The sequence below is a fragment of the Phodopus roborovskii genome, unplaced genomic scaffold (assembly GCF_943737965.1).
Source record: "Phodopus roborovskii unplaced genomic scaffold, PHOROB, whole genome shotgun sequence".
Classification (NCBI taxonomy): domain Eukaryota; kingdom Metazoa; phylum Chordata; class Mammalia; order Rodentia; family Cricetidae; genus Phodopus; species Phodopus roborovskii.
This window is the reverse complement of record NW_026126571.1, coordinates 2138744-2163455: the sequence shown is the minus strand read 5'-3', so window position 1 is coordinate 2163455 and position 24712 is coordinate 2138744. Positions and strand designations below refer to the sequence as shown.

Sequence of the window (24712 nt, the reverse complement as noted above, 5' to 3'; positions counted from 1 at the left end):
CACACACACACACACACAAGGAAATAGGTGCAAAGGGGGTGGAGAACACAGAGAAGGGCATTTGAATTACAAGGAAGACAGAGGACAGTGGAGAGGGCTACTCTGAGCCACCAACTTTCTCAGCTCTGGTCCCTGAGGCAGGGTTGTGGGGAACCTGGCTCTGAATTGAGCTTTTTGCTTGTTCTTACTTTCCTCTCCTTGGGGGCAGTACAGCCAAGAGCAGCCATATGGTGACGTTCAAAGCTCTATCAGTGAATCCTAATTTGTTATACAATTTAAATTCTTAAGAGTTCTAATAGATTCTGGAGGATTTGAGAATGTCTTTTAAATTTCATTTTTAAAAATTAAAATTGTTGTCATTGTTCACCTTTGTGACTTTTTTTTTTCTCCTTGAGGTTTGTCTCACTGTAGGCCAGGTTGACCTGGAACTGAACCGTGTAGCTCAGGCTAGCCTCAAGCTCGTGATGACCCTGTTTGAGCTTCTCAAGAGCTGGGGTTACATGTGCGAGCTATCAAAACAAGCTTTTTTTTTTTCCTTGAAAGAAGGGCTTATTATGTAGCCCACACGGACTTTTAACTTATTATATATAGCCCAGGTTGGCCTCAAACTCATGGCTATCCCCTTGCCATAACCTGTTGGGTGTTGAGATCCTAGGTGTAAGCCACTGTACCCGGCTTTGGGGGAACTTTGGATATGTTACTGATTTTTTTTCAGAGGGAAATTTGTGGGCTCCTTCACCCTAGGAATGGCGTTTGAGTTATTTCTCAGCCCAGGGTCCTGTCTGCAGCCTCTGACCGTGTGTCTGCAAATGCTTTGTTTTCAGACTCCGAGTGGCGGCAGGATGAGTGTCGAGGCCAGTGCCCGGCCCCTGCGGGTAGGCTCCCGGGTAGAGGTGATTGGAAAAGGCCACCGAGGCACAGTGGCCTATGTGGGAGCCACACTCTTCGCCACTGGCAAGTGGGTAGGCGTGATCTTGGATGAAGCTAAAGGCAAGAATGACGGCAGTGTCCAGGGGAGGAAGTATTTCACGTGTGACGAAGGCCACGGCATCTTTGTGCGCCAATCCCAGGTAACTCGCCATTCTTGTGGGCGTGTGCATGCACACGCATGTCTTGTTGCTCGTGCCGCTGGTGGGACACAAGGTTGGGAGAAGGGGAAGGCGCCCTGTACTCCAGCTTGCTCAGGAGCTCAGAAGGGGCCATATTACCATCGTATTACCGGCGTTCTTCAGCTGACTGTACTCTGTTCTTTGGCTTCAGATCCAAGTATTTGAAGATGGAGCAGATACTACTTCCCCAGAGACTCCTGATTCTTCTGCTTCAAAGGTCTTCAAGAGAGGTACTAGCCGAAGAACACTGACATTGCCTCCTCACATCCAAGTTTCCCGCCCATCCACAGGGCATCAGCTCCCTGCTCCCTTGTTCTGTCCTCCCCATCCCACTGAAGGGGGGTCTTTCCTGCTTGCCCTCTTATAAATATATGCTGTTTGCTTTCTACAGAGGGAGCTGATGCAGCTGCAAAAACCAGCAAACTGGTGAGTGGTTTGGGGGCTGGGAGGGAGTGGCCGGAGGACCCAGGGCCAGACAGGTCAAAGCAGTAGATAGGTCTGAACTGAACTTCTAGTGCTAGAATAAAGGTGGCAGGAAAAACTGTTAGGGTCAGATGGGATTTAGTTGGGGGAGATCGGAAGGACAGGCCTAACCCCAGTAGTGTAGCCGGCTTCCTGCCTTCTGATAGCCAAAGATGCCAAGCCCTGAGGGTTTGGGAGCAGGGTAAGGTGGGCTGCCGAGGGAGAAGGATGTTTTGCTCACAGGCCTCCAGCTTCTCTGCCCTGGGGTGAACATCCTAGAAGCCCGTCCTTGAGGGACCCTTCTTTGCCCAGAGCTTGAAGTCTGCCTGACTTCCTTACCCTTGCCTGTGTTCACCTCAGTCGGTGTTAACAGTTGTGCACGGGGTGCCTGGCCAGGCACTCTGTTCTCTAACTCGGCCCTTTCCTACCCCTCACGCAGCGGGGACTGAAGCCTAAGAAGGTGGTGTGTTTGCTGTTTGGGCCTGGGTGGGTGGGCGGGCTGTGAGCCTGTCCTGCTGTCCCGCATGTCTCCTGCCCCCTACTGCTGCATGCATGCATGCATGTGTGTAACCACTGGGCTGGGGTGGCCAGAGGAAATGGCAGCTTGACTCCCAGAGTACCTTTGAGGGGAACGAGGCCATGCAGCTCAGGGGCCTGGACAAAGCAGCATTCACCAGAGACTTCTCCCTGCTCTGGACCCCCACTCAGAGACTCCAGGTGCCGATGGCACACCACAGCAGCTGGTCTACAGTGAGTTCTCAGTTAGCCAGGCTTAGGGGGGACGGCAGGACATATTGGAGGGATGGAGCTGGGGAAAGTTCCAGATACAGAATGGTCGCACAAGAAGAAAGGGGTCAGGTCACTAAAGAGCAGTTCAGAAGCCAGAACTGTGTCTGCCTGCCTTTGAACCAATGCTGCCACGAATGCCCACCCTCTCTGCCTGGGCGTCTTACTGCCCTCCCTCTGCGAGTATGTGTCTGAGGCCTTGAGGCCCAGCCCCACCCCCTTCCCTTCCACAGACTTTTCTTTAGGTCTTTTGAGAGGGTCTCACTTCATAGCTCATGCTGCCTGGAGCTCATTGTGTAGACCAAGCTAGCCTAGAACCTGTGGCAATCCTCCTGCCTCAGTCTTAGTGCTGGGATTGCATGTGGGCACCACCATGCCCATCTCCATGCTGCCATGACCACTTCCTCACGCCAGCCCTTGTCTTGGGCCTTTACCCAAGTTCTTTCTGCCCTGCATGTGCCTGTGTGAGCCGTGTGTGCAGTACCGTGAAGCTTCTGGATTGGGATGGCGGGAAGGGGAAGAAGGCATCTTTTCAACTCCTGGTGGGCGTCAAAAAGACTTGGAAGTCTTACCATGGTAGAGGCCACATGCTAGTACTGGTTTAGATCCTGGGTCCTGGCTCCCGGTAGGAATAGGATTCTAAGGCAGATAATGCTCTAAAGGGTGCTGGTCACATTCCAGATGTGTGGGGACTTGCCTCCCCTTGATTTTTGTCTTGTGATTGGTGTTCCAGTTTCACCTCAGGTCCCTGAATAGAGAAGGGCATGAAACTAACATGTGAGGCTGGAAGAGTTGTGGGTGCAGGCTGACAAGACCCTGGTGAGGGGGCATGAGCAATGCCCATGTCTGGTGAAATGCCACAGCCCTGCCTCAACTGCTCACTCTAAGAAGCGGCCCCTGCTCTCTCCAGTCTTACGCCCAGCATATCATTTGGCCAGAGTTCCCTTTGTCATCCCACATGGAACAGAGAACTAGATCCAGAACAAAAGCCAGTACATGTGTGTTTGTGTGCATGGGTGTTTTGTTTCCATGTCTGTTGGTGTACCGCGTCTGCAGGAGCCAGAAGAGGGTGCCGCCCTGGGACCGGAGTTACAGGTGGCTATGAGCCACCAACTGAGTTCTCGGAAGAGCCATTAGCTTCCCCAAACCGGTGTTCTGAGAGGGAGAGCATAGGTACCTCTAAAAATACCTGCCCTTTCTAGAAAGCTTTAGACACAGGCTTTCGTCTCTGTATAATAGCTTGGAGAGGTGAGGGAAGAGCCCGGCACTGTAATTAGAGCTGTTGCTGCAGCAGTGGCGGGTCCCAGGTTTTCCTGGTCACCGGGTACTCTTCGGAGCTGGAACTGCAGGGGCGCTCTGACTGTATCTCCAGTGTGTGTAACAGGAGTGCATGTGACCGGGCTGTCAAGGGACAGAATGTAATTATGAGGGGTTGATGGCGCTGGCAGACCCTCTGTTCCTGCCCACGAATCCCCTGGCCCCGTAAGGTGCCATTTCCACAATGGCTCCTGGCCCAGCTTTTTGAAGCAAGATCTTGGGAGTTGGAGGGGGAAAAGAGGGCGGAGCTAGAACCTTGTGTGACTAGGAGGAAGGGCAGATTTGCGCAGGACTTAGTCCCATCCGGAGGAGGAGCCACCCGGTTCTGGGTGGTTGCTAGGTGACCTAGGACTGGTAGCTCCACCCCCATGGAGCTGAGGAGGGTGGGTGCATGACGTCAGGTGGAGCTGCTGCTGCTGCGGCCACTGAGGCTGCCATCAGCTTAAGCCGGCGCCTTGGGCCAGGCTAGGCACCGGAGCCTGCTGGAGCCCCCCGGGGCTCGCGATCGTATGCCGTCTTGCTGCGCACCTGCCGGGGTCTCTGCGTCACCGCAGCAGCCTTCTGCAGGCCTGAAGCAAAGCCTGCATTGTCGGGATTTGATGCACTAATCTCCTGTCTCCGCCGCCTGTCCCTCCCTCCCTTCGTCTGTCTTCCCTCCCTGGTTTTGTCTGTGCCTTCCTCTCTTTCCTCTCCTTGCTTTCTGTGGTTTTCTGCAATGATGAGACAGGCACCGACAGCCCGAAAGGTACTCTTGCTTGCTCTGGTCCTGCTGCCGGGTTGCCAGGGCGATGGAAGCAGGCTGCTGGGGTGGGGGTGGGGGCTGATTGACTTCAGCAGTCTACCTGGCTGGGGGGAGGAGGATAAGGATGAGGGGGGGCAGGGAGAGCTGTGTGTCGCCACTGTGCCCCACCTGGACATATGTTTCTTGATCTACCTGCTTTGGGCTCTGATTGAGTCTGTGCTAGGCCTTATATCCAGTGGCCTCACAGGCTTGGGCCTCAGGCAGTCTTCACTGCAGACTCCCTTGGAGGGTTTGCAGGGGTCCAGCCTGAGGCAGCAGGCCAGGCGCATCAGTGCTTGAAGCAGGCCTGCTTAGCAGCCTTTGCTTGTTCTCCCCAGAGTCTGTGCTGGGGAGTTAATCCGGGTAGGATGGGGACCCTGGAAGAGTTTTTGACTCATAGCTGTGGTGAATTGGTCCCGACTAGAGGGTGGACATTGCTTTTCTTGTATTTGTTGTCTGCTGAAAAGAGAGCTCAAGCCAAATCTTGTCTTTGCTAGAGCCCTGAGGCACAGCCAGCAGTCCTCTGGGAGTTGGAGCTAATTGCCCCTTTGCTACTTGGAAGTAACCCTAACCCTCCTGGGTTGCTTTTGTAACTGTGGTTCTTGTGTGCTCTGATCACCCCCACCACTTGCAACCAGCTGGGAGGGCTACTTTGCTGAGCTGTGGGCTTTTACTGATGCAGTATTCATAGTCCTGACACCTGAGCCCTCTGCCTTAGGGATGGAGCCTGCTTAAGACCCAGACCTGAGGGGCAGTGACAGATGCGCGCGCGCACACACACACACACACACACACACACACACACACACACACACACGCACGCACGCACGCACGCACGCACGCACGCACGCACACGATAGCCTTTTTCTATCTTGGAATTTAAGCTCCCATTTCTGGGTGTATGGTACTCCTGTCATGGGCTGGGTCCTAGGGTGTCCTCCCTAGAGTCCAGCACTTGATGGAAGAGGCTGACTTGGGGAAGTCCTTGGGCGTGATGCCTGGGCGGGGCCTCTAGCCTAGAGTGGGAGATCCTTCACAGAAGGCCAGTCTCTGGAGACCTTCTTACCAACTGCCCCTGCGGCTCAGCTTAGAGGCAGGACTTCTGGGATCTGCAGGGTATCTGAAGGGGTAAAAATGAGGGTGGGGACAGAGTCCCTGGGGTAGCGTGGCGACTCTGAGGGAGGCGTGGGATGGGGGGTTGGTGGGGCTAACCCTGTCTGTTGCTGCTTCTGCCCTCATTGCTACGTCTGTCCCCTGCCATGACCCTTTCTTTCCTGACTCCTCCTCCTCTGGCTCCTGTTGCCTGTCCAGACCACAACTCGACGGCCCAAGGTGAGAACAAGCAGGTCTCTGTAGGCCATGCTGAGTGCACACACGTTTCAGGCATGTGCATGTATGTGGGCATGCATGCTAGCAAGTAAATGTTGGTTACAGTGTATGGAGGGTTCTCTGAGGGGAAGAGCAGCTGGAGGCTGGTCACTGGACCCTCCTGGAAAAACCATTTCTCATCCCCCCCTCCGCCTTTTTTTTTAAGGTTTATTTTTATGTGTATGAATGTTGCCTGCATGTATGTATGTGTACCATATGTGTGCCCTCAGAGGCCAAGACAGGGTGTCAGATCTGTTGGGAGTTGTCATGTGAGTGCTGGGAATCAAACCTGGGTCTTCTGGAAGAACAGCCAGAACTCTTTCATTGCTGAGCCATCTCTCTAGCCCCGGCAGGCAACTTCTAACCCTTAAGAGGCCATCTTAGCCAGTTTGATTGGGGAAGAGCAGCGAGAGGGTTATGGCTAACAAGGCAGGCTTTGACCAGCTCTGAAGGGTGAGATTAAAAGAAGTGAGGGTCTTGGCGGTACGCGTTATCTGGGTGAAGAGATGAGTATCTGAAGGCCTCAGCGTGGGAGCCTGTGTCTGCTCACCAGGCGAGCTTTGGGGTTCAGCCTTTCCAGGGCAGCAAGCACTGTCTGCTCCTGGGTCTGTGACTTCCTGGGTGCTGGCCAGCTCCTGGGCTCCAGCCTCATGGGGGCCCACATACTGTCACTTAACTAGAACTTTGTCTTGGAGGAGGAAGTGCGGGGTGCACTCTGCCGTGGTCTGTCTGAGGTTCCCAGCTCAGCCCAGTAGCCTATAGGATCCCTTGACACACACCAGATGAGCTGACAGTCAGCTTGGTTCCCAAGACTAAGGCCGGCTTACCAGGGGGCAAGCCTGAGACCATACTGTCCCTGGAACACAACGTGACAGTTGAGGACAATCTCTAATCTGTTGTTTGCTTCTGGAAATGACATTGAGACACTTCTTCTCTTGTGGGGGAGTTGGACATGGGGCCAGCTCAAGGATGGGAATGGGAGTGCTAAGAAGCTGCTAGAATGACCTCATGTGGGTCACCGAGGAGAGTTGTGGGGAGTGAGAGCCTGCTCTGAGTGTGGACTCGGTGCCAAGGGAGGACCTCGGAATCTTACGTGTCCCACCCTCTCCCCCTTTCCCCTCTGCCCTCGGCCCTGTTGCTTTCGGACTCTGGCCTCATTGCGCTGTCTCCTCCTCTGCCTCCTTCCATGCGCTGTCTCTGCTCTCTTTCTGGCCTGCCCTTGTCCTCTTAATAGCCTACTCGCCCAGCCAGTACTGGGGTGGCTGGGGCCAGTAGCTCCCTGGGCCCCTCTGGATCGGCATCGGCTGGTGAACTAAGCAGCAGCGAGCCCAGCACCCCGGCTCAGACTCCGCTGGCGGCACCCATCATCCCCACGCCGGCCCTCGCGTCTCCTGGGGCAGCGCCACCACTTCCGTCTCCCTCTAAGGTAAGGGCAGAATCAAGGGTCCCGCGACGCCTGGCCTGGCGGGCGGGCGCGGTGCTGGGGACTTGCCCAGGGCTGGGGAAGGCCTGGGACTGGTGGGGCCGGGGCACGGGGCTCTCGCTCTCAGCTGAGGCGCCCTCCCCTTCCTGCCCTTTTTACCTCCTCCGCGTGCAGTGTGCCAGCTTTCCTCGTAGACGGCTGTGGGCCACTTGCTATTGATTCTCAGGCCAGGGAGATGTTTTTATACACCCCTGTCTTTGCTGCAGCTCAGTTTTGTTTGGGTGGGGTGGGAGCTATGCACGAACCACGGGACCTCCTCGGCAGGAGGAGGAAGGGCTGAGGGCCCAGGTGCGGGACCTGGAGGAGAAGCTGGAAACCCTGCGCCTCAAACGATCAGAAGACAAGGTAAAGCTGAAAGAGCTGGAGAAGCACAAGATCCAGCTGGAGCAGGTGCAGGAATGGAAGAGCAAAATGCAGGAGCAGCAGGCGGACCTGCAGCGGCGCCTCAAAGAGGCGCGGAAGGTAGGCCTTGGCAAGATGCTGGTGCTGCGCGGGAGGGGGACCAGAGTGGGGGAGGGGGGCCAGAGTGGGGGAGGGGGGCCAGAGCGGGGGAGGGGGACCAGAGCGGGGGAGGGGGACCAGAGCGGGGGAGGGGGACCAGAGCGGGGGAGGGAGACCAGAGGGGGGGAACACCCAGAGCGGGGGAGGGGGACCAGAGGGGGGAGGGGGACCAGAGTGGGGGAGGGAGACCAGAGTGGGGGAGGGGGACCAGAGTGGGGGACACCCAGAGCGGGGGAGGGGGACCAGAGGGGGGAGGGGGACCAGAGCGGGGGAGGGGGACCAGAGGGGGGGAACCAGAGGGGGGGAGGGTGTGGCCAGAGGGGGGGCTGGGAGCCTGGCTGCAACACTGGGTGCCTCCGCTCAGCCCCGCCCACCTCCACCTCCACCTCCAGGAAGCCAAGGAGGCGCTGGAGGCAAAAGAGCGCTACATGGAGGAGATGGCGGACACTGCCGACGCCATTGAGATGGCCACTCTGGACAAGGAGATGGCTGAGGAGCGCGCTGAGTCCCTGCAGCAGGAGGTGGAAGCGTTGAAGGAACGCGTAGATGAGCTCACCACAGACTTGGAGATCCTCAAGGCTGAGATCGAAGAGAAAGGTAAGGGGGCGGGAACAGCCGGGCCAGCTGATGGCCGCCGCTGGGAGACACGGACACACTGTTGCTCTCACAGGCTCAGACGGGGCTGCGTCAAGCTACCAGCTCAAGCAGCTAGAGGAGCAGAACGCCCGCCTCAAGGACGCCCTGGTGAGGTAGGCCTTCTCCTGCCCCTCTCCCGCCTAGGGCGGTGGAGTGCTCCTTACCCTCCACTTCTCCACAGGATGCGGGACCTCTCCTCCTCAGAGAAGCAGGAGCATGTGAAGCTGCAGAAGCTCATGGAGAAGAAGAACCAGGAGCTGGAGGTCGTGAGGCAGCAGCGTGAGCGGCTGCAGGAGGAGCTGAACCAGGCAGAGGGCACCATCGATGAGCTCAAGGAGCAGGTCAGAGTGCACAGCCCTCACCCGGACGGACCCCTGTAGCGGCCCCCGCTGCCCCCTCCCGCTGCCCCCTCCCCCTGTAGCGGCCCCCGCTGCCCCCTCCCTCTGCCCCCTCCCCCTGTAGCGGCCCCCGCTGCCCCCTCCCACTGCCCCTTGCAGCAGCACTTGTCCGTGTCCTCCCTCTGATACAGGTGGACGCTGCTCTGGGTGCTGAGGAGATGGTGGAGATGCTGACTGACCGGAACCTGAATCTAGAAGAGAAAGTGCGAGAACTGCGGGAGACGGTGGGGGACTTGGTAAGAGAAGGGGCCTCCTGAGACAGATGACACCAGACCCCTGCTTCACCTTTGAGCAGGGGTTGTGGTAAGGGGACCGTTGTGGCCCTGCCGTCCTGACCCTAACTGTGCCCTCCCCGTCTCGTGGCGTCCAGGAAGCGATGAACGAGATGAACGACGAGCTGCAGGAGAATGCACGTGAGACAGAGCTGGAGCTACGGGAGCAGCTGGACATGGCCGGCGCCCGAGTACGGGAGGCCCAGAAGCGGGTGGAAGCGGCCCAGGAGACGGTTGCTGACTATCAGCAAACCATTAAGAAGTACCGCCAGCTGACCGCACACCTGCAGGTGCCCGCTGCGCCCCTGTCCTCCGCACACAGCAGTACCAGGGCTCCCAGGGCCCACTGTGCCTCACCGTCTGTTCTCAGGATGTCAACCGGGAGCTCACGAACCAGCAGGAAGCGTCCGTGGAGAGGCAGCAGCAGCCACCGCCTGAGACTTTCGATTTCAAAATCAAGTTTGCCGAGACCAAGGCTCATGCCAAGGTCAGAAAGGCGGGCACTCTGACGTCGGGGTGGTAGAGCTTGGGGTACCTGTGGGCTGACACATGGTGTGGGCTTCTGGACTCAGGGTGCTTTGTGAAGAATTCCTGCCTGGGCTTATCCTCAGAGTAAAGGGCCTGGTTCATGAAGCAGGGGTGGTGGTTCTGCAGCTTTCCCTGTGGGCTGAGAGCCCTGCTCCCTGTCCGTCCACCTCACAGGCCATTGAGATGGAGCTGAGACAGATGGAGGTGGCCCAGGCCAACCGGCACACGTCCCTGCTCACGGCCTTCATGCCAGACAGCTTCCTTCGGCCCGGCGGAGACCATGACTGTGTGCTGGTCCTGCTGCTCATGCCCCGCCTCATTTGCAAGGTAAGGCCACTCAGTCACATGAGCAATGAGCACTAAACTTGCCGTGAGCCGGAGTACGCAAAGACGGCGGAGAAGAGGCAGCAGGCGCCGTCTGCCCATGAGTTTACGGGGGTGGGGGTGGAGGTGGGGTACGCTCAGGCAGCAAGGTCTCCGTGCGTCCCACCAGCTGAGCTGCAGATCAGAAGTACCTGGAGAAAAACCTGGTGTATGTACAGTGTTTCCTTACTGTTCCCTAAACGACCCAGTACCGCCATTGTACCCCTTGGCGTGCGTTAGTTATTAGAGTAACCTGGAGGTGGGTTAATGTGTGTGGGAGTGTGCACGTAGTTTGCATGTACATCCTGTGTGTTTCACATTAGGCAGTCCAGCATCATGTGTTAGTGTGTGCAGAAGGGGTCTGAAACCAGCCCCATCCAGATAGGAGAAAGTGTCCGGGGAGAGAAGTACCCTTCTCGTGAGGCAGTTGCAGATCCATTTTAGGCAAAGGTGAAGGTTGCTGAGGGAGTGACATTTAAGGTAGACCACAGGTGGCCGGGTGTTAGCGAAGGGGTAAATGGCAGGGCAGTCCTCTAGGCAGACTGTCCTCTAGGCAGAGAGCAGCAGCTTCAAGTCCACCACGGGGTTCTGCTGCTTATCACAAGCTCCTGGCATCGCTGCCCTGCTCCTGTGAGAGCCGAGCTGTTTCTATCCTTCCCCTGCCCTCCACACGGTTGCCTAACGTGGTGTGGATCCCTGGGTCTGTGGCTCTTTGTCCTCTCTTCCCAGTCCAGCACCCTGATCTTCTTCCTACAGGCAGAGCTTATCCGGAAGCAGGCCCAGGAGAAGTTTGACCTAAGTGAGAACTGTTCAGAGCGGCCCGGGCTTCGAGGAGCTGCTGGGGAGCAGCTGAGCTTTGCTGCCGGGCTGGTGTACTCGCTGAGTCTGCTGCAGGCCACATTGCACCGCTATGAGCAGTAAGACCTCTCACCCCGTCCCTCGGCCCGAGATTGGCTGGAAGGCAGACAGGGCCTGGAGACCTTAGCCTCACAGAGCCCCTCTCTGCTCTTCAGCGCCCTCTCTCAGTGCAACGTGGACGTGTACAAGAAGGTGGGCAGCCTCTACCCGGAGATGAGTGCCCACGAGCGCTCCTTAGACTTCCTCATTGAGCTGCTGCACAAGGACCAGCTGGATGAAACTGTCAACGTGGAGCCCCTCACCAAGGCCATCAAGTACTACCAGGTGTGGGGCCAGAACTCCGGCTCGGGAAGGGGCGGGGCCGGGCGGGGCAGGAGGGGCAGGGGGGGGGTTCTACCTAATGGGACGTGTTGCCAGGATATACAAGGTTTTATGTCTCTGCTTGGCTGCTTGACACCCAGTTGGCTCTGGTTTTGTTTTTATTGTTGTTTAGGGTAGGTTTGTTGTTGGAGGAGGCAGGCCTAGTTTTTTTGTTTTGTTCTTTTTGAGACTGGGTTTCATGTAACCCAGGCTGGCCTTAAACTTGCTTTGTTTAAGCCAAAGGTAACCATGAGCTTCTGATCTTCCTGCCTCCAGCCCAAATGCTGTGGTAATAGGTCTACGCCATCATGTCTGGATTAAAAAAACAATTGTGTGTGTAGTTGTGTAGTGCGTGTGCATGTAGAGGTCATAGGACAGCATGAGGAAGTTAACCCGTTCCTTCCACCCTATGGGTCTTGAGGACCGACCTGGTTGCTTGGCTTGGGGGCAAGTGTCCTTACTCCTGCGCCGTCTGTCTCCCTGATTGTTCTTATAAGACAGGGTCTCACTGTACCTCAGGTTGGCCTTGAACTCCGAAACTTTTGCCTCGCCTCCCCAGGACTAGCCAGGATTACGGGCGGCAGCCGCGCGCCCGGCTCTCGCCTGCTGTGATGTGAACTTGCCTGTGATATACCTACAGTGTGCAGGGGACTCTAGCTGGAAGGGGACGGTCCCCTGGCCCTGCCGTCCCATGGACTAAAGGCTGTCTCTGTGTCTTTGCTCCTCAGCACCTGTACAGCATCCACCTTGCCGAGCAGCCCGAGGACTCCACCATGCAGCTGGCTGACCACATCAAGGTGACAAGTGTAGCTCAGTGGTTAGACTGCTGTAGGGATGCGGGAAGGGAAGCAGGTCAAGAGGTCAGCGGGGGGTGGGTGGGGCAGAAGAGGCCATGACCGACCGGCCGCACCGCACGTTTCTTTCTGCTCAGTTCACCCAGAGTGCCCTGGACTGCATGAGCGTGGAGGTGGGCCGTCTGCGTGCCTTCTTGCAGGTGAGGGCACGCCTAGACCTGGGGGGGGGTCCCTCTGCCCTCCCCACTCCTCCTGTGCTAACGCTGGCCTGGCTCTGCCGTTTCCTTTTCCTGTTGTGTAGGGTGGGCAGGAGGCAACAGACATTGCCCTTCTTCTCCGAGACCTGGAAACATCATGCAGTGACATCCGCCAGTTCTGCAAGAAGATCCGTAGGCGAATGCCGGGGACAGATGCGCCTGGGATCCCGGCAGCGCTGGCCTTTGGATCACAGGTTTAGGGCTGAGATTGTGAGGGAAGGAAGGAAGCTGAGCGGAAACAGGAGGGGCTTAGCACATAAAGATCGGGGTCTGGTCAGGGGGACTGAACCGGGAAGCTAGATGCCGGCCAGGTGTGCTCTTGACTCCAGCCCCTCACACAGGTATCGGACACACTCCTGGACGGCAGGAAGCACTTGACATGGGTGGTGGCTGTTCTGCAGGAGGTGGCAGCAGCAGCCGCCCAGCTTATTGCCCCCCTGGCAGAGAATGAGGGGCTTCCTGTGGCTGCGCTGGAGGAGCTGGCTTTCAAAGCGAGCGAGCAGGTTGGCCTGGACCCCTGGGCTGTGGGGCTTGGGGAAGGCAGTGGCCATTGCGGGTCTTTCACAGTTGCGCTTGGCTCTTGTAGATCTACGGGAGCCCCTCGAGCAGCCCCTACGAGTGCCTGCGCCAGTCCTGCACCATCCTCATCAGCACGATGAACAAGCTGGCCACGGCCATGCAGGAGGGCGAGTATGATGCAGAGCGGCCCCCCAGCAAGGTAGGTGGAGACTTCCGGGACCCAGGGACCTGCAGGGCTGCAACTTGCAGAGCTGCCCTGGTTGTGGCCGGTGAGGAGTCTGGAGGGAGGAGCGTCCTGCCTGGACGCAGGACGATTTCCCGTTCGTGGATGTCCCTGAAAGAGGGCCACACGTGGCCCCTTCCCTGCAGCCCACCCTCTGGCCCACCCCACGCTCCTCCCCCGCTCCTCCCCCACCTCCACTCTGTCTTTCAGCCTCCTCCGGTTGAACTCCGGGCTGCAGCCCTGCGTGCCGAGATCACAGATGCTGAAGGTCTGGGTTTGAAGCTTGAAGACCGAGAGACAGTTATCAAGGAGTTAAAGAAGTCACTCAAGATTAAGGTGTGGAGGGCCGGAGAGATGGATTTGTGGTTGGTTAGAGCACTGGGCGGCTCTTCAAGGGACCCTTATTTGCTCCCCAGCCACCCACATGGTGGCTCACAACCGTCTTCAACTCTAGTCCTAAGCGATCGATCCAGTGCCCTCTTCTGGCCTCTGAGGGCACCAGGCACACACGCGGCGCACACACTGCACACGTAGCATTAACTAATTAGGAAACTAAGGTGAAGGAAAGAAGCCCCCCCACAGCCAGGGGGTCACGGGGAGGGAGCCCCACCCCGCGTGGCCCCACCCGGTGCTGGGGCTTCCGGGAGAATGCTGGGGAACAAGAAGCGCTTCCTTACCCAGGGAGAGGAGCTCAGTGAGGCCAATGTGCGCCTGAGCCTCCTGGAAAAGAAGCTGGACAGCGCTGCCAAGGACGCGGACGAGCGCATCGACAAAGTCCAGACGCGACTGGAGGAGACCCAGACCCTGCTGCGGAAGAAGGAGAAGTCAGGCACCGCCCTGGGGCCCCGAGCCCCCCCCCACACACACACACATGCACACACGCAGTGTTGGCCGCGTTCTGTGGCCACGCCAGTGACTCCTTTCCTTGTGCTGGGGTGGTCTCTGAGGACCTGCTGTCAGGGCTGGAAAGTCAGGAGGGGCTGTGAGGAAGGGACACCCTGAGCCCAGGTTCTCTTTCACAGGGACTTTGAGGAGACAATGGATGCACTCCAGGCTGACATCGACCAGCTGGAGGCAGAGAAGGCAGAGCTAAAGCAGCGGCTGAGCAGCCAGTCCAAGCGCACCATTGAGGGGCTCCGGGGTCCTGCTCCCTCAGGCATTGCTACCCTGGTGTCCGGCATTGCTGGTGGTGAGTACAGTGGCTAGGTGTCGCTGGCCCAGAGGACACTGACCGTCCTCTCTGGCTTCAGTTTGACTTCGGGTGCCTATACCCTAGGTGTTCAGCCAAGACTGCGCGCCCAGCTTCCCTGCCTGTGTTCACCAGGCTTTCATTTGCCAGGAAGATAAGTGTAGAGACCACTGAGCAAAGTAGAAGCCACAGTAACGACCGAGTTAGGCTCTGGCTGTCCCTTCCCAGCCGTATGCGGGACAGGCCTGGGCCACACCCTTAGAGTGCCCAGCTGCCTGCGGCCGCTGTCTGACGACCTCAGCGGGCCTGCTCCCATTGTGTCTGTGGCTTCTGTGTTGACCTTTGCTTATCCTCCTGGTAGGTCAGGCAGCCTCGTGTGGAGTTCTCTGTCTTCCAGGCTGTTTCCCAGTTCCCTGGGTAAAAGAGCCTGCTGCCCCTTGTTTCTTACTGCCCTGGTTTGTTTCGGTTTTGTACTTAACCTTTTCACCCCAGAGGATAATCTCCTAGCCCCATAATTAAAGCACCAAGGTCTCTGGCCTTTCCCCTGCCCACCTTACCTGAGGCCATAGACACAACCTGATTCAGGGAGGTGGCCACACACCTCTGTGACATTGCACAGACAGCTCCACGTGCTTTGGGACAGTCTTTAGCATCCCTGGAGATGAGGCGGGGGCCAGGAGAGCCCCACACCCAAGTGCTTGCTGTGTCCGCTCACACAGCGCCCGGACTCGTGGCCTCGCCCGCCTTTGCTCTCTGCCCCAAAGGCAGAGGCGGCCAGGAGAAGGTCCTTCTTTCTGCATGTCCGGTGTCCTCTGTTTTGTCCTGTTCCCCGCTCCCAGACTGTCTAACCCCCCCTCTCTCTCTCTGCTCCCCACGCGCTCTCCTGCACACAGAAGAACAACAGCGAGGTAGAGACTCACCCTGTGGCTGGGGTTACGGAGGCCATTTGGGGCCTGGGACCGGGGACAGGCGAGGAGGGGGAGGGTGAGGGGGAGGGTAGGGGAAGAGCCCAGTTCCGTCTGGGCGGCCAGGACTGATGAGGTTGTGTCTGGCACCCCCAGGGGGCAGTCCTGGGCAGGCTGCGGGCGCGGTGCCCGGCCCGGGGCCGGTGAAGGACTCGCCGCTGCTGCTCCAGCAGATCTCTGCTATGAGGGTGTACATATCTCAGCTGCAGCATGAGAACAGCACCCTCAGGGTAAGGCGCTTGTGGGGAGCGTGGGGCTCGGACATGTCCGCCCTCGATGGGTGGAGAGCACGGGCCACCTCACCTCTGGCCACTCACACCCTGACAGGGAGCCCAGATGAAGGCGTCCTTGGCCGCTCTGCCCCCTCTGCGTGTTGCAAAGCTTTCGCTCCCACCCCACGAGGGCCCTGGTGGTGAGCTCGGGGCTGGGGCACTGTATCGCAAGACCAGCCAGCTGTTGGAAGCCCTGAACCAGCTGAGCACACGCACCCACGTGGTGGATATCACGCGAGCCAGCCCAGGTATGGCCCTCCTCCTTCCCCCAGCCTCTGGCTGTGTGCTTAGGGCTCAGAGTTTCCCTCATTCTCAATCACGTTCCCTCCTTTCTTCTCTCACTGGGAACTGAACTGAAGGCCTCAAGCTTGCTGACTGACTCTGTAGTCCCAGCTTTTCACTTTGTTTTGATGTTTGAGACAGGGCTTCCGGGTGTAGCTCTGGCTGTCCTGGGACTCAAGCACAGTGATCCACCTGCCTCTGCCTCTGCCTCCCGAGTGCTGGGACTAGAGGCGTGGGCCCCATGCCCGGGCACTTCTTAGACTTTTTAGTGCTGTGGGGGTCCAGTGCCGACGCTCCTGACTATGTCGTCGAGCGGCTCGGATGGACCTTGGTGTCCTCAGCATCCTTCCTGTTCACAGCTGCCAAGAGCCCGTCAGCTCAGCTTGTGGAGCAGGTGACTCAGCTCAGGTCCCTGAGTGACACCATCGAGAAGCTCAAGGTCAGTCACACCCGCCTTTCCTTCCCACACTGGGCCTGCGCGCTCGCGCTCGGCTCGGCTCACCCCTCGGTGGAGCCAGGCGATTCTGGGGTGGAGTGGGGGGAGGGGCATGCCCGTGTGGGATCCTGTTCGGGCTGCTGAAACCACCAATGCTGACCCAGCCATTCTTTAGGCTGTGTGGCTGCAGTTTCTGTCGGCTGAAATCCTTAGAGCACAAGTATTTGCCAGTGGGTTTTTAGAGGCTGTAGAAGCTGAGTTAGGCCTTAAAGAGTGAAGGTGTGTAAAGCATGGAGGATGCTGGCCCGGCCTGGGGCAGAGTCAGGAGCAAGAGTGTGATGGAAAGCGGAGCCCCTTGTGAACCTGCCTCCCTCCCCCTCCCCAGGACGAGGTCCTCAAGGAGACAGTAACCCAGCGTCCTGGGGCCACTGTCCCCACTGACTTTGCGACCTTCCCCTCATCAGCCTTCCTCAGGGTAAGGGGGCACGCGCTGGGGGATGGTGCATGCGGGCTGCTCCTGCGGGTTCTCCCCCTTCTGGTCCCGCCTCACACCTGCTTAATCTAGCCTGGCCAAGTCTTACTTGTAAGCAGCAGAGCGCTTTCCCACTTAGAGGTTGGAATATTCCCGCGTATAAGTAACACCTGCCCGGAAAGCGTTAGACTCAACTGTGGCGTTAGAACTCAGAAGCTCCGTTTCCAGGGGCTTCCCTGTGCTGGTAACTTCAGCGGCCCGTGATCAAGTTCAGCCCTGACCTCTTTCCTTTCCTTCCCTTTCCTGCCGCAAGGCCAGGGAAGAGCATCAGGGTGACACGGTCTACATGGGCAAAGTGACCTTCTCGTGTGCGGCCGGCCTAGGACAGCGACACCGTCTGGTGCTGACCCAGGAGCAGCTGCACCAGCTGCACAGCCGCCTCATCTCCTGAGCGCCCTCCCCTGCTGTCCCCTTTGACCCACTGGCACCATGGCCAGTGTGCAGCGGCCTCAGCCACTCCTAGGCTGGACCCGAGGACTAACGCTCTTGCCCGGGTCAGCTGCACCGGCGGGTCTGCTCAGGGCCCTGCTGCTTCCCTAACCTGGGTTTGCCTGTCCACCCCGGCCTCTTCTCCAACTTGCTGTTCAGCTGCTCCCTCTCTCCCGAGGGGCCTCAGGGCACTGGAGGGGGGCTGACACCCCTCCACCAAGGATTGAGTGAGGTCTCCCTGACTGAGGACTTCACCCCTTGATTAAAGCATCTTCTTTCTGCTTCACAGCATTCTGCGTGGTTCTGAGTGGGGGCTTGGGCCAAGTGGTTCGGCGTGGGTAGAGGAGGGCCACTGAGGCCGAGTGATGGGTGGAGGGCCGCGCCCCCAGCTACCCTGAACTAAAGGGAAAGGGAGCCTAATGGGAGGGAGGGAGCCCCTTGCTAACCTACTCCTTACAACTCCACTTTCTAGAGCTGGAGCACAGATCTTTGTGATCTTTGTGATGCATTGGCCACTGTCTTTCCACTGGACTCAGGGCTCCCAGATTAACCCTTACTAAACCAGGGAAACAATGCATGTGAGCCATGGGGAGCTGCTGTTGTGAATCTTGGGATTTCTGGTCTTGACCTAGACCTGTTGAAATACTTCCAGGAGGGAGACTCACTGGGCCCATTGGCATTCTAGAAATTCAGAGCTCAGTCCAGGTTTCCTGAGCAGCATTTCCAGGTGCTCTGAAGGGGCGGGTCAAGGCTTTGTACTCAGGAGTGGGGACACCCTCTAGGAAGGTCACTGGACTGTGGGATTTCAACATCCTAGCTCTAACCCTTCTTGCTGGGGTTTTGGGTTAGTCCTATAGGTAACTTTGCTCAGTACTCAAAGAAGTGCATGGCTAAGGCCATTTTAGGTGCTAAGACTTGGCTTTCTACATACTAGGGAGGCCCCAGGACATATATAGGGCTTGGTTGCCCTAGTGACAAGGGTTCAAGGGTCAATGGTTGCTCTGTGTGTGTGTGTGTGTGAGAGAGAGAGAGAGAGAGAGTGTGTGTGTGTGTGTGTGTACAGGCCAGAGAATAATCTCAGGAGCTTTCCAAGTCTCTGGACTTGATTAAGGGCTTCTGGCTGGCCAGAGAGCTCTGGGGACAGTTGTCAAGCTCACAGCGCCTGTCTCTTACTGGAACTCAAACTCAGGTCTTCACAACACCTGAACCGTCTTCCCAGCCCCTAAGTGTCCATTTTTAAATGCCTTCTGACTGAGGGCATGCAGCTGTTTGTGTCAAGGTGTTCACCTGCTTTCCAGTGCCTCTCCTTAACCAGTCCTGCACACCAGTCAGTGCCAGTTTCCCAGGTTCAGCAGACTCCTGGGCTTCCCATGCTCCCCTGCACTCTGGCCCTCTCCCCTAAGGAGAAAGGGTTGTCTTTGCGAGGGCTCTCTAGTGTTGGCAGATGGGAAAGTGCCATTCCTGTGGCGCCTTGGTTCTAAGCTTTGTTGCAGGCCTGTGTGGAGTGTTAGTTGCTTTATGACCCAAACTTCTAATCTGTGAGTTTCTTATTTGCACGGTGAGGATACTGATGCTTCAGGGCTGTGAAGGCTGCGTGAGACAGCGAGCCCGGCCCAGTCTCCTCGTAGTGTGGGCTCCTACTATGCCTCACCTGTTCCCAAGTCCAAGGAGAACATTGGGTGGGTGGACCATACCTGTTGATGTCCACCAGGTGTGGAGCTCAGCAGGAAGTGAGTTGGGAGTACACTCACCCATGGTGGTTGCAGGGACGGATTGGCTGGGTTCACTGTCTTAATTCTGGTTACTTAGAAAACCTAGTGGAAGGCAAAGCTTAAAGTTGCCAGTGCTTTCTTGGAAGATTCAGTCCCAGCGGCAGTGAGGGCAGGGAGGAGATGAAAGGCTTGGGCAGAGGTGGTCATCGCCTCTTCATGACCAGCTGAAGGAAAGCACAGCTGGTCACTGCCCCCTCCCCTCCCACCGCATCCCACCCCCAGATGGAGAGGACCCGGGCTTCAGGTTGCTCAGAGGGAGCACAGAGACCCCGGGTAGAGCGGGAGAACTGAGCCCCGCCCCCAACAGCACTGGGGAATCAGCCACCAGGAGAACAGAGAAAGTGTCTGGGCAGACATGTAACCCGAAGCCAACTGAATAGGGACTAGTTGAATCTTGAAGTAGAGTTTTATTCAGAGAAGGTAGAGTTAACACCCTGAAGAGCCGGTCACTGCATCTGTGTCTACATTTCTGAGACGTGGGGCGTCTGTGTGGCTTTTTAGCATCCTCTGTATTCTCCCAGAGGCACTTGAAATGTGAGTCCAGCTGGTACCAGCCCCGTGGTCCTCCAGGTGCGTTTGCGCAGGAGGGATAATCATGCTAAAACGATAACCACGTGTACCTGTTGACGCCGCAGTGCTGGACACAAGTGGGTCTTTGTAATGCAGAATGTGACAGAGTCCCCATGTCTGTCTTCCTCATGCTGTCTATCAAATGGAGGACAGACACTAGAGTTCAGGGACAAGGAAGCTCTGGGAGGTGGACTCGAAATTTTCAGGTACCTGGTGCCCTGGTGGACAGGAACAGAGAAGCAGGTTGTGATGTCGGGAGAGGAAAGCCAGGCTCTCACCTGCACTGTGGCATTCCAGTTCATCCCTTCAATGGCTCCCGGGAGAGTGCCACAGTGCAGAGGGCCTTAGGTGGCCAGTAGATGGCCAGGCAGGTGGCGGGGTGATTTGTGGAGACAGCTACGACGATGGAGATAGGCTGGTGGCCGCTTTGCACCAGGGATGGAACATACAGCATACTAATAGTGGCTTCCCAGACCCACCAGTGCTAGAACCAAACAGACTGGCTGGCACTTGGCAGAGGCATGGTGTCCCCTAAGGAGCCTGCTCTTTTTAGGTTTCTTGAGCAGATTCTTAGGTCCAGCATCACCTGCCCAACATGAAAGCCCCTCTGTGAAGCACAGGACCTCCAATGCAGTTCTGTTGTGGTAATGTTTATGTAAAGATGTGTTACATTTGTTTATGCTGTGTTTGTTTAATAATGTAAAGAAGTGTTGCTGTCTCACCTGGCCTGTCTCAGGCACCTGATTGGTCTATTAAAAAGCTGACCCGGCAGTAGCTAGGCAGAGGAGGGATGGGGGCAGGGCTGGCGGGCAGAGAATAAACAGGAGGAGGAATCTAGAGAGAAGGGGAAGAGAACAAGGGAGAAAGAGAGAGACACACCTGGGGCCCGAAGCCAGGCAGCCAGAGAGAGACAGAGACAGAGAGAGACAGAGAGACAGAAACGCAGAGAGAGAGGGGGCACGGAGAGGGGGCAGAGGGAGAGGGGGGGCAGAGAGAGAGGCCAGAGGCAGGCACTGGATCACCCAGAACTGGAATTATAGACAGCCGTGAATCACCATGCAGGTGCTGGGAACTGAACCCAGGTCCTCTGGGAGAGTGCCAAGAACTCTTAACAGCTGAGCCGCCTCTCCAGCCCTCTGCTTATATAAATCTTAATATATGAGTTTTAAAAGTGGAAAAAAGGAGAAATTAGAGTAACAAATGATAAATCACAACTTTAAGTTTTCATACATATTAGGTGATGTTAGAAATTAGATTTTTAGTAGAAAAAAGGCTTTAAACTTTATTTTGGAAAGTAGGTTGTTACACTCCTTTTAAAATTAGACACACACACAAAATAAGAATAAGAAAATAATGCTGCAGACAAGCTCCCTTGTACACAGGCCCTGCTACACATGTGTACACATTTCTCCAAGGAGTGAAATTAGTTGCTCATTTGGCATGTGTATCTGTGTCTTTATTAAATGTTGGCACAATGTCTTAGAGAGTGGCTATAGGGTTGCACCCTCTGGGCAGTAGGAATGGCCTTGGCTAAAGTCTGACCCTCTAGGAAGCGGGGAAGGAGGGCGAATAGAAGGCTGGGAGAATTAGGGAGCCAGTTCAAGCAGTTCTGACTCGGTTCGACAGCCCTGGGAAGTCACTGGCAACCGGGAACAAAGACGCAGAATTCAACAACCAGTTCAGGAAATGAACCCAAAAGATCTTTGTTGGCTTGTACTGGGCAGGGTGGTGCTGATGGTGCTGTTGGGTGGGGCCAGCATTGGTGAGGATGGTGATGGTGGTGGGGTTGGGTGGGGCCAGCAGTGGGATCCAGCTCACAGGAGTGAGGAGGAAGTTTGTGGAGGGGGCCACTGAGCAGGTGCCACGGGCCTATGGAACCCAAGAATCACAGACTTGTGGAATATTTAAGATGTGCTACATTCATTTAGGCTGTGCAACATTTGTTTAATGATGCAGAGATTGTTGCTTTGTTTGTTTAACTCAGAGAAGCTGTGTTACTTGGCCTGCCAAAAACACCTGACAGCTAGGCAGGAGAGGTGCAGGCAGGGCTGCCAGGCAGAGAGCGTAAGAGGGAAACTCTAGGCTCGGGAGGAAAGGGAAAAGGGCGAGGAGGTTGCCGGACACCAGCCACTCAACTACACAGCCAGCCACAGAGCAAGAAGGAATATATAGAATATAGAATAAAAGGAAAATAAAGGTAGTAAGAGGTAAAAGGCAGACAGGGTAACTTAAATTAAGAAAGGCTGGCCAGAAAGAAGCCAAGGTAAGGCCCATAAGTTAGAGTAAGTCTCTGTGTGTTTATTTATTTGGGAGCTGGGTGGTGTGCCCCTAAAGATTAAGACAGCCAACTGCCACAGACCTACTAACTCCTGTCAGTATATAATCTAGTTAGGGCCATACTGTAAGACCCTCAGAATGAGGAGTCTCCCAGGTTTGGTCGATACCCCAAGAACTCAATGTCCAGTCCAGTTGCTGCAACACGCAAGAGGCTTTAATGAACAGGAAACATTTGCACAAACGACTCCCTCAGCACGCAGTCTAGGGAGAAGCCCCGTGGCCTGGGAACAGGTGTTTTTAAAGGCAAACCCACAAGCTTAGGGAGGGGGTGGGACCCTCTGTCCATTGAGCATGTGACCCTTTCACTGTTAGGGTCAACAGACCTTAGGGCCTCGGGGTGTGCTAATTAATCTTGTCTGGGCAAACCGGAGTTGCAGCTGTCTCTTTGTTTCTTAAGGACCCTATTTACCACCTGCTGACTCACAGAAAGGAGGGGCAGTGTGAATTCTTGGAATCCTGCTCTCTCAGGGCTTTGTGAGGGGGATGTTAGCAAATTCCAGGGAAGAGATATTGGTCTGGGTTAGCTTTCCAGGTCAGGCTTTCCTTTATTTCAAGTGTGTGTGTGTGTGGGGGGGGGGCCGGTGGGTTCCTTAACTTTACCTTTTTGTCTTTCACTTTAAGCTTTGGCAGCAGCTGCCCGACAGACACAGGAAATGGTCACCCACGCCACCGTCTCTTCTGCCCTCTTACCTGAAGTCTAGGCATGGTAGTTGGACTCCCTGCCACATGCTTTCTTTAGGATGAGTCAGTCTGAGTCAACCAGGACTGCCTGCCCACCTCTACATGGGGGAGGGCACCATATGAGCACAAAATAGGAAGATGCCATAGGCTAATCCCTCTGGGTTAGCAGTGCACACACAAGTGACTGGTGGGTACATTTGAGGCCCTTGACTGGGTTTGGGGAGCTTGATGGGGATGAAAAAGTTCATGGGTGAGGCCAGAGAGATGGCTCAGGGGTTAGCGGACCTGGATTCCCTTCCCAGAACCCATGTGGCAGCGGACAGTAGGATCCAGTGCCCTCTTCTGGCCTCTGAGGGCACTGCGAGTATGTTAGAGACATAACACGCCTGCAGAACACCTATATGCATAAAATAGAAATGAAGCATATGGGTCCCACTTGTAGAGAGCTCTCCACCTAGCGGGGGGGGGGGAGGCCAGATATGTGCATGAGAGATTGGAGCAATGGTTAGAGCACTGGCAGCTCCTGTGGAGAAACTCTGGTTTGGGTCCTAGCAGTGTGCTGTGGGCTCACAATCGTCTGGAACTCCAGTCCCAGGGGCTCCAATGCCCTCTTCAAGCAAGGGCATCAAGCATGCGTGTGGTGCACAGACATAAATTCAGACAAAACACCCATACACATACAATAAAACACATACAATAAAATCAAACACTTAAAAGGGGTGTACACATATTTGTTCATAAATTCAAGATGATATCACACACTGCTAAAATTAGAAAGCAAATTTTAAAATTCATTCTAAGTCTGACCCCTCTCTGGTCCTGAGAGATATTTATGCAGTCACAGGATTGTTTAGGTCGCCCTGGGGCTGAGTCTTGTGACAGGAATTATAGTGTCCACTCCCCTGCGCTAATCTGAGCTTCAGTCCTGATTCAGCCTCTTCAGGCTCACACAGAGGGGAAGCCTGTGGCAGATGAGGGTTCAGACCAAAGTCCCAGGCACCCCCTCCTCACTCAGCTAACGGGGCTCTAATACACAGAGAAAGGGGAGCAGGAAGCGCCTCCAGTGATTTCCGCTCTTGCTGGCGTCCTCAGTGCAATGGGATTCTTTCACTGTCTCTGTTGTTACCCTCAGAGGTCATTCTTCCTGCTCCCTTAATAGTCCCTGCCTCAGCGGATGGAAATAGAAGAAACCATCCTGAGTGAGGTAACCCAGTCACAAAAATACAAACGTGGTATGTACTCGTTCATAAACGGATATTGGGACATAGAGCAAAGGATCACCAGCCTAAAATCCACACCGCCAGAAAAGCTAGGAAACAAGGAGGGAGACATACGTGGTCCCCTGGAGGAGAAAGGGACAAAATCTCCTGAGCAAATTGGGAGCATAGGGGTGGTTAGGAGAGAGGAGGGGAGAAGAGGAGGGGACAGGAGGACACGAGGGAGCCGGAAGTCGGGGGAAGAACAGAGGAGAGCAAGAAAATATATACCATAATAGAGGGAGCCGACTTAAAGAGAAATCTGGCACTAGGGAAATGTCCAGAGATCTACAAGGATGACCCCAACTAGCAATCTAAGCAATAGTGGAGAGGCTACCTTAAATGCCCTTCCACGATAATGGGAGTGATGACTGACTACCTTATATGCCATCCTAGAGCCTTCATCCAGTAGCTGATGGAAGCAGAAGCAGATACCCACAGATGAACACTGGGCGGAACTCCAGGAATCCAGTTGTTGAGAGGGAGGAGTGATGAGCAAAAGGATCAAGAAAGACCAGGCTGGAGAAACCCACAGAGACAGCTGACCTGAGCAAGGGGGAGCTCATAAACCCCAGACTGGTCTTAATGGTTTCCGGTAGCATTGCGGGCTACAGGGGAAGCTTTGTCAAAGACCAAGCTTGGAAGATGGGAGACCTTGAGGGTCTGGCTTTTCTGGAGGAAAGGGATTGTCAGTGAAGTTCATTTCCTTCTGTGGGAGATGTAATTTGAGAATCTGGACCCGCTGCCGTGGATGACCTCCAGGTGGCAGTAGAGATCATGCAGGAGGAGAGGCCCAGCATTTGCTCTGCCAAAGGCCGGCAGGAGATGTTAGTTCCTAGATGTTAGGAAGTCTAGGAGTCAGCTGGGCCCCCCTCTGCTAAAACACAACCCACCTGGTCCCCGCTAATCCAGTACAGGTTGCCAGCTCAATGCAAGTGTTGCAATTATGAAATATTACTAGCCAGGAGCTAGCCTA

The 24712-nt window shown here is 56.0% G+C and overlaps 1 protein-coding gene across 2 annotated transcripts; it reads left to right on the top strand.

Moving 5' to 3' along the window:
• Positions 1–827: 827 nt before the first annotated feature.
• On the top strand, positions 828–17408 carry Dctn1 (dynactin subunit 1). 2 transcript variants are annotated; one of them, XM_051203201.1, is made up of 27 exons: positions 828–1070; positions 1261–1339; positions 1501–1535; positions 7058–7249; positions 7571–7768; positions 8200–8404; positions 8478–8556; positions 8625–8784; positions 8973–9077; positions 9212–9403; positions 9484–9600; positions 9816–9968; positions 10761–10921; positions 11018–11186; positions 11951–12019; positions 12154–12216; positions 12318–12467; positions 12615–12776; positions 12860–12991; positions 13226–13351; positions 13697–13839; positions 14038–14204; positions 15266–15399; positions 15497–15689; positions 16083–16162; positions 16545–16634; positions 16945–17408. In XM_051203201.1, the coding sequence occupies exons 1-27, from the start codon at positions 843–845 to the stop codon at positions 17080–17082; spliced, it is 3720 nt and encodes a 1239-aa protein (XP_051059158.1). In that variant the 5' UTR covers positions 828–842; the 3' UTR covers positions 17083–17408. The 2 variants fall into 2 exon arrangements, with proteins under 2 accessions (XP_051059158.1, XP_051059160.1); XM_051203203.1 differs by lacking the exons at positions 828–1070; positions 1261–1339; positions 1501–1535 and adding exons at positions 4207–4419; positions 5767–5787.
• Positions 17409–24712: the final 7304 nt, after the last annotated feature.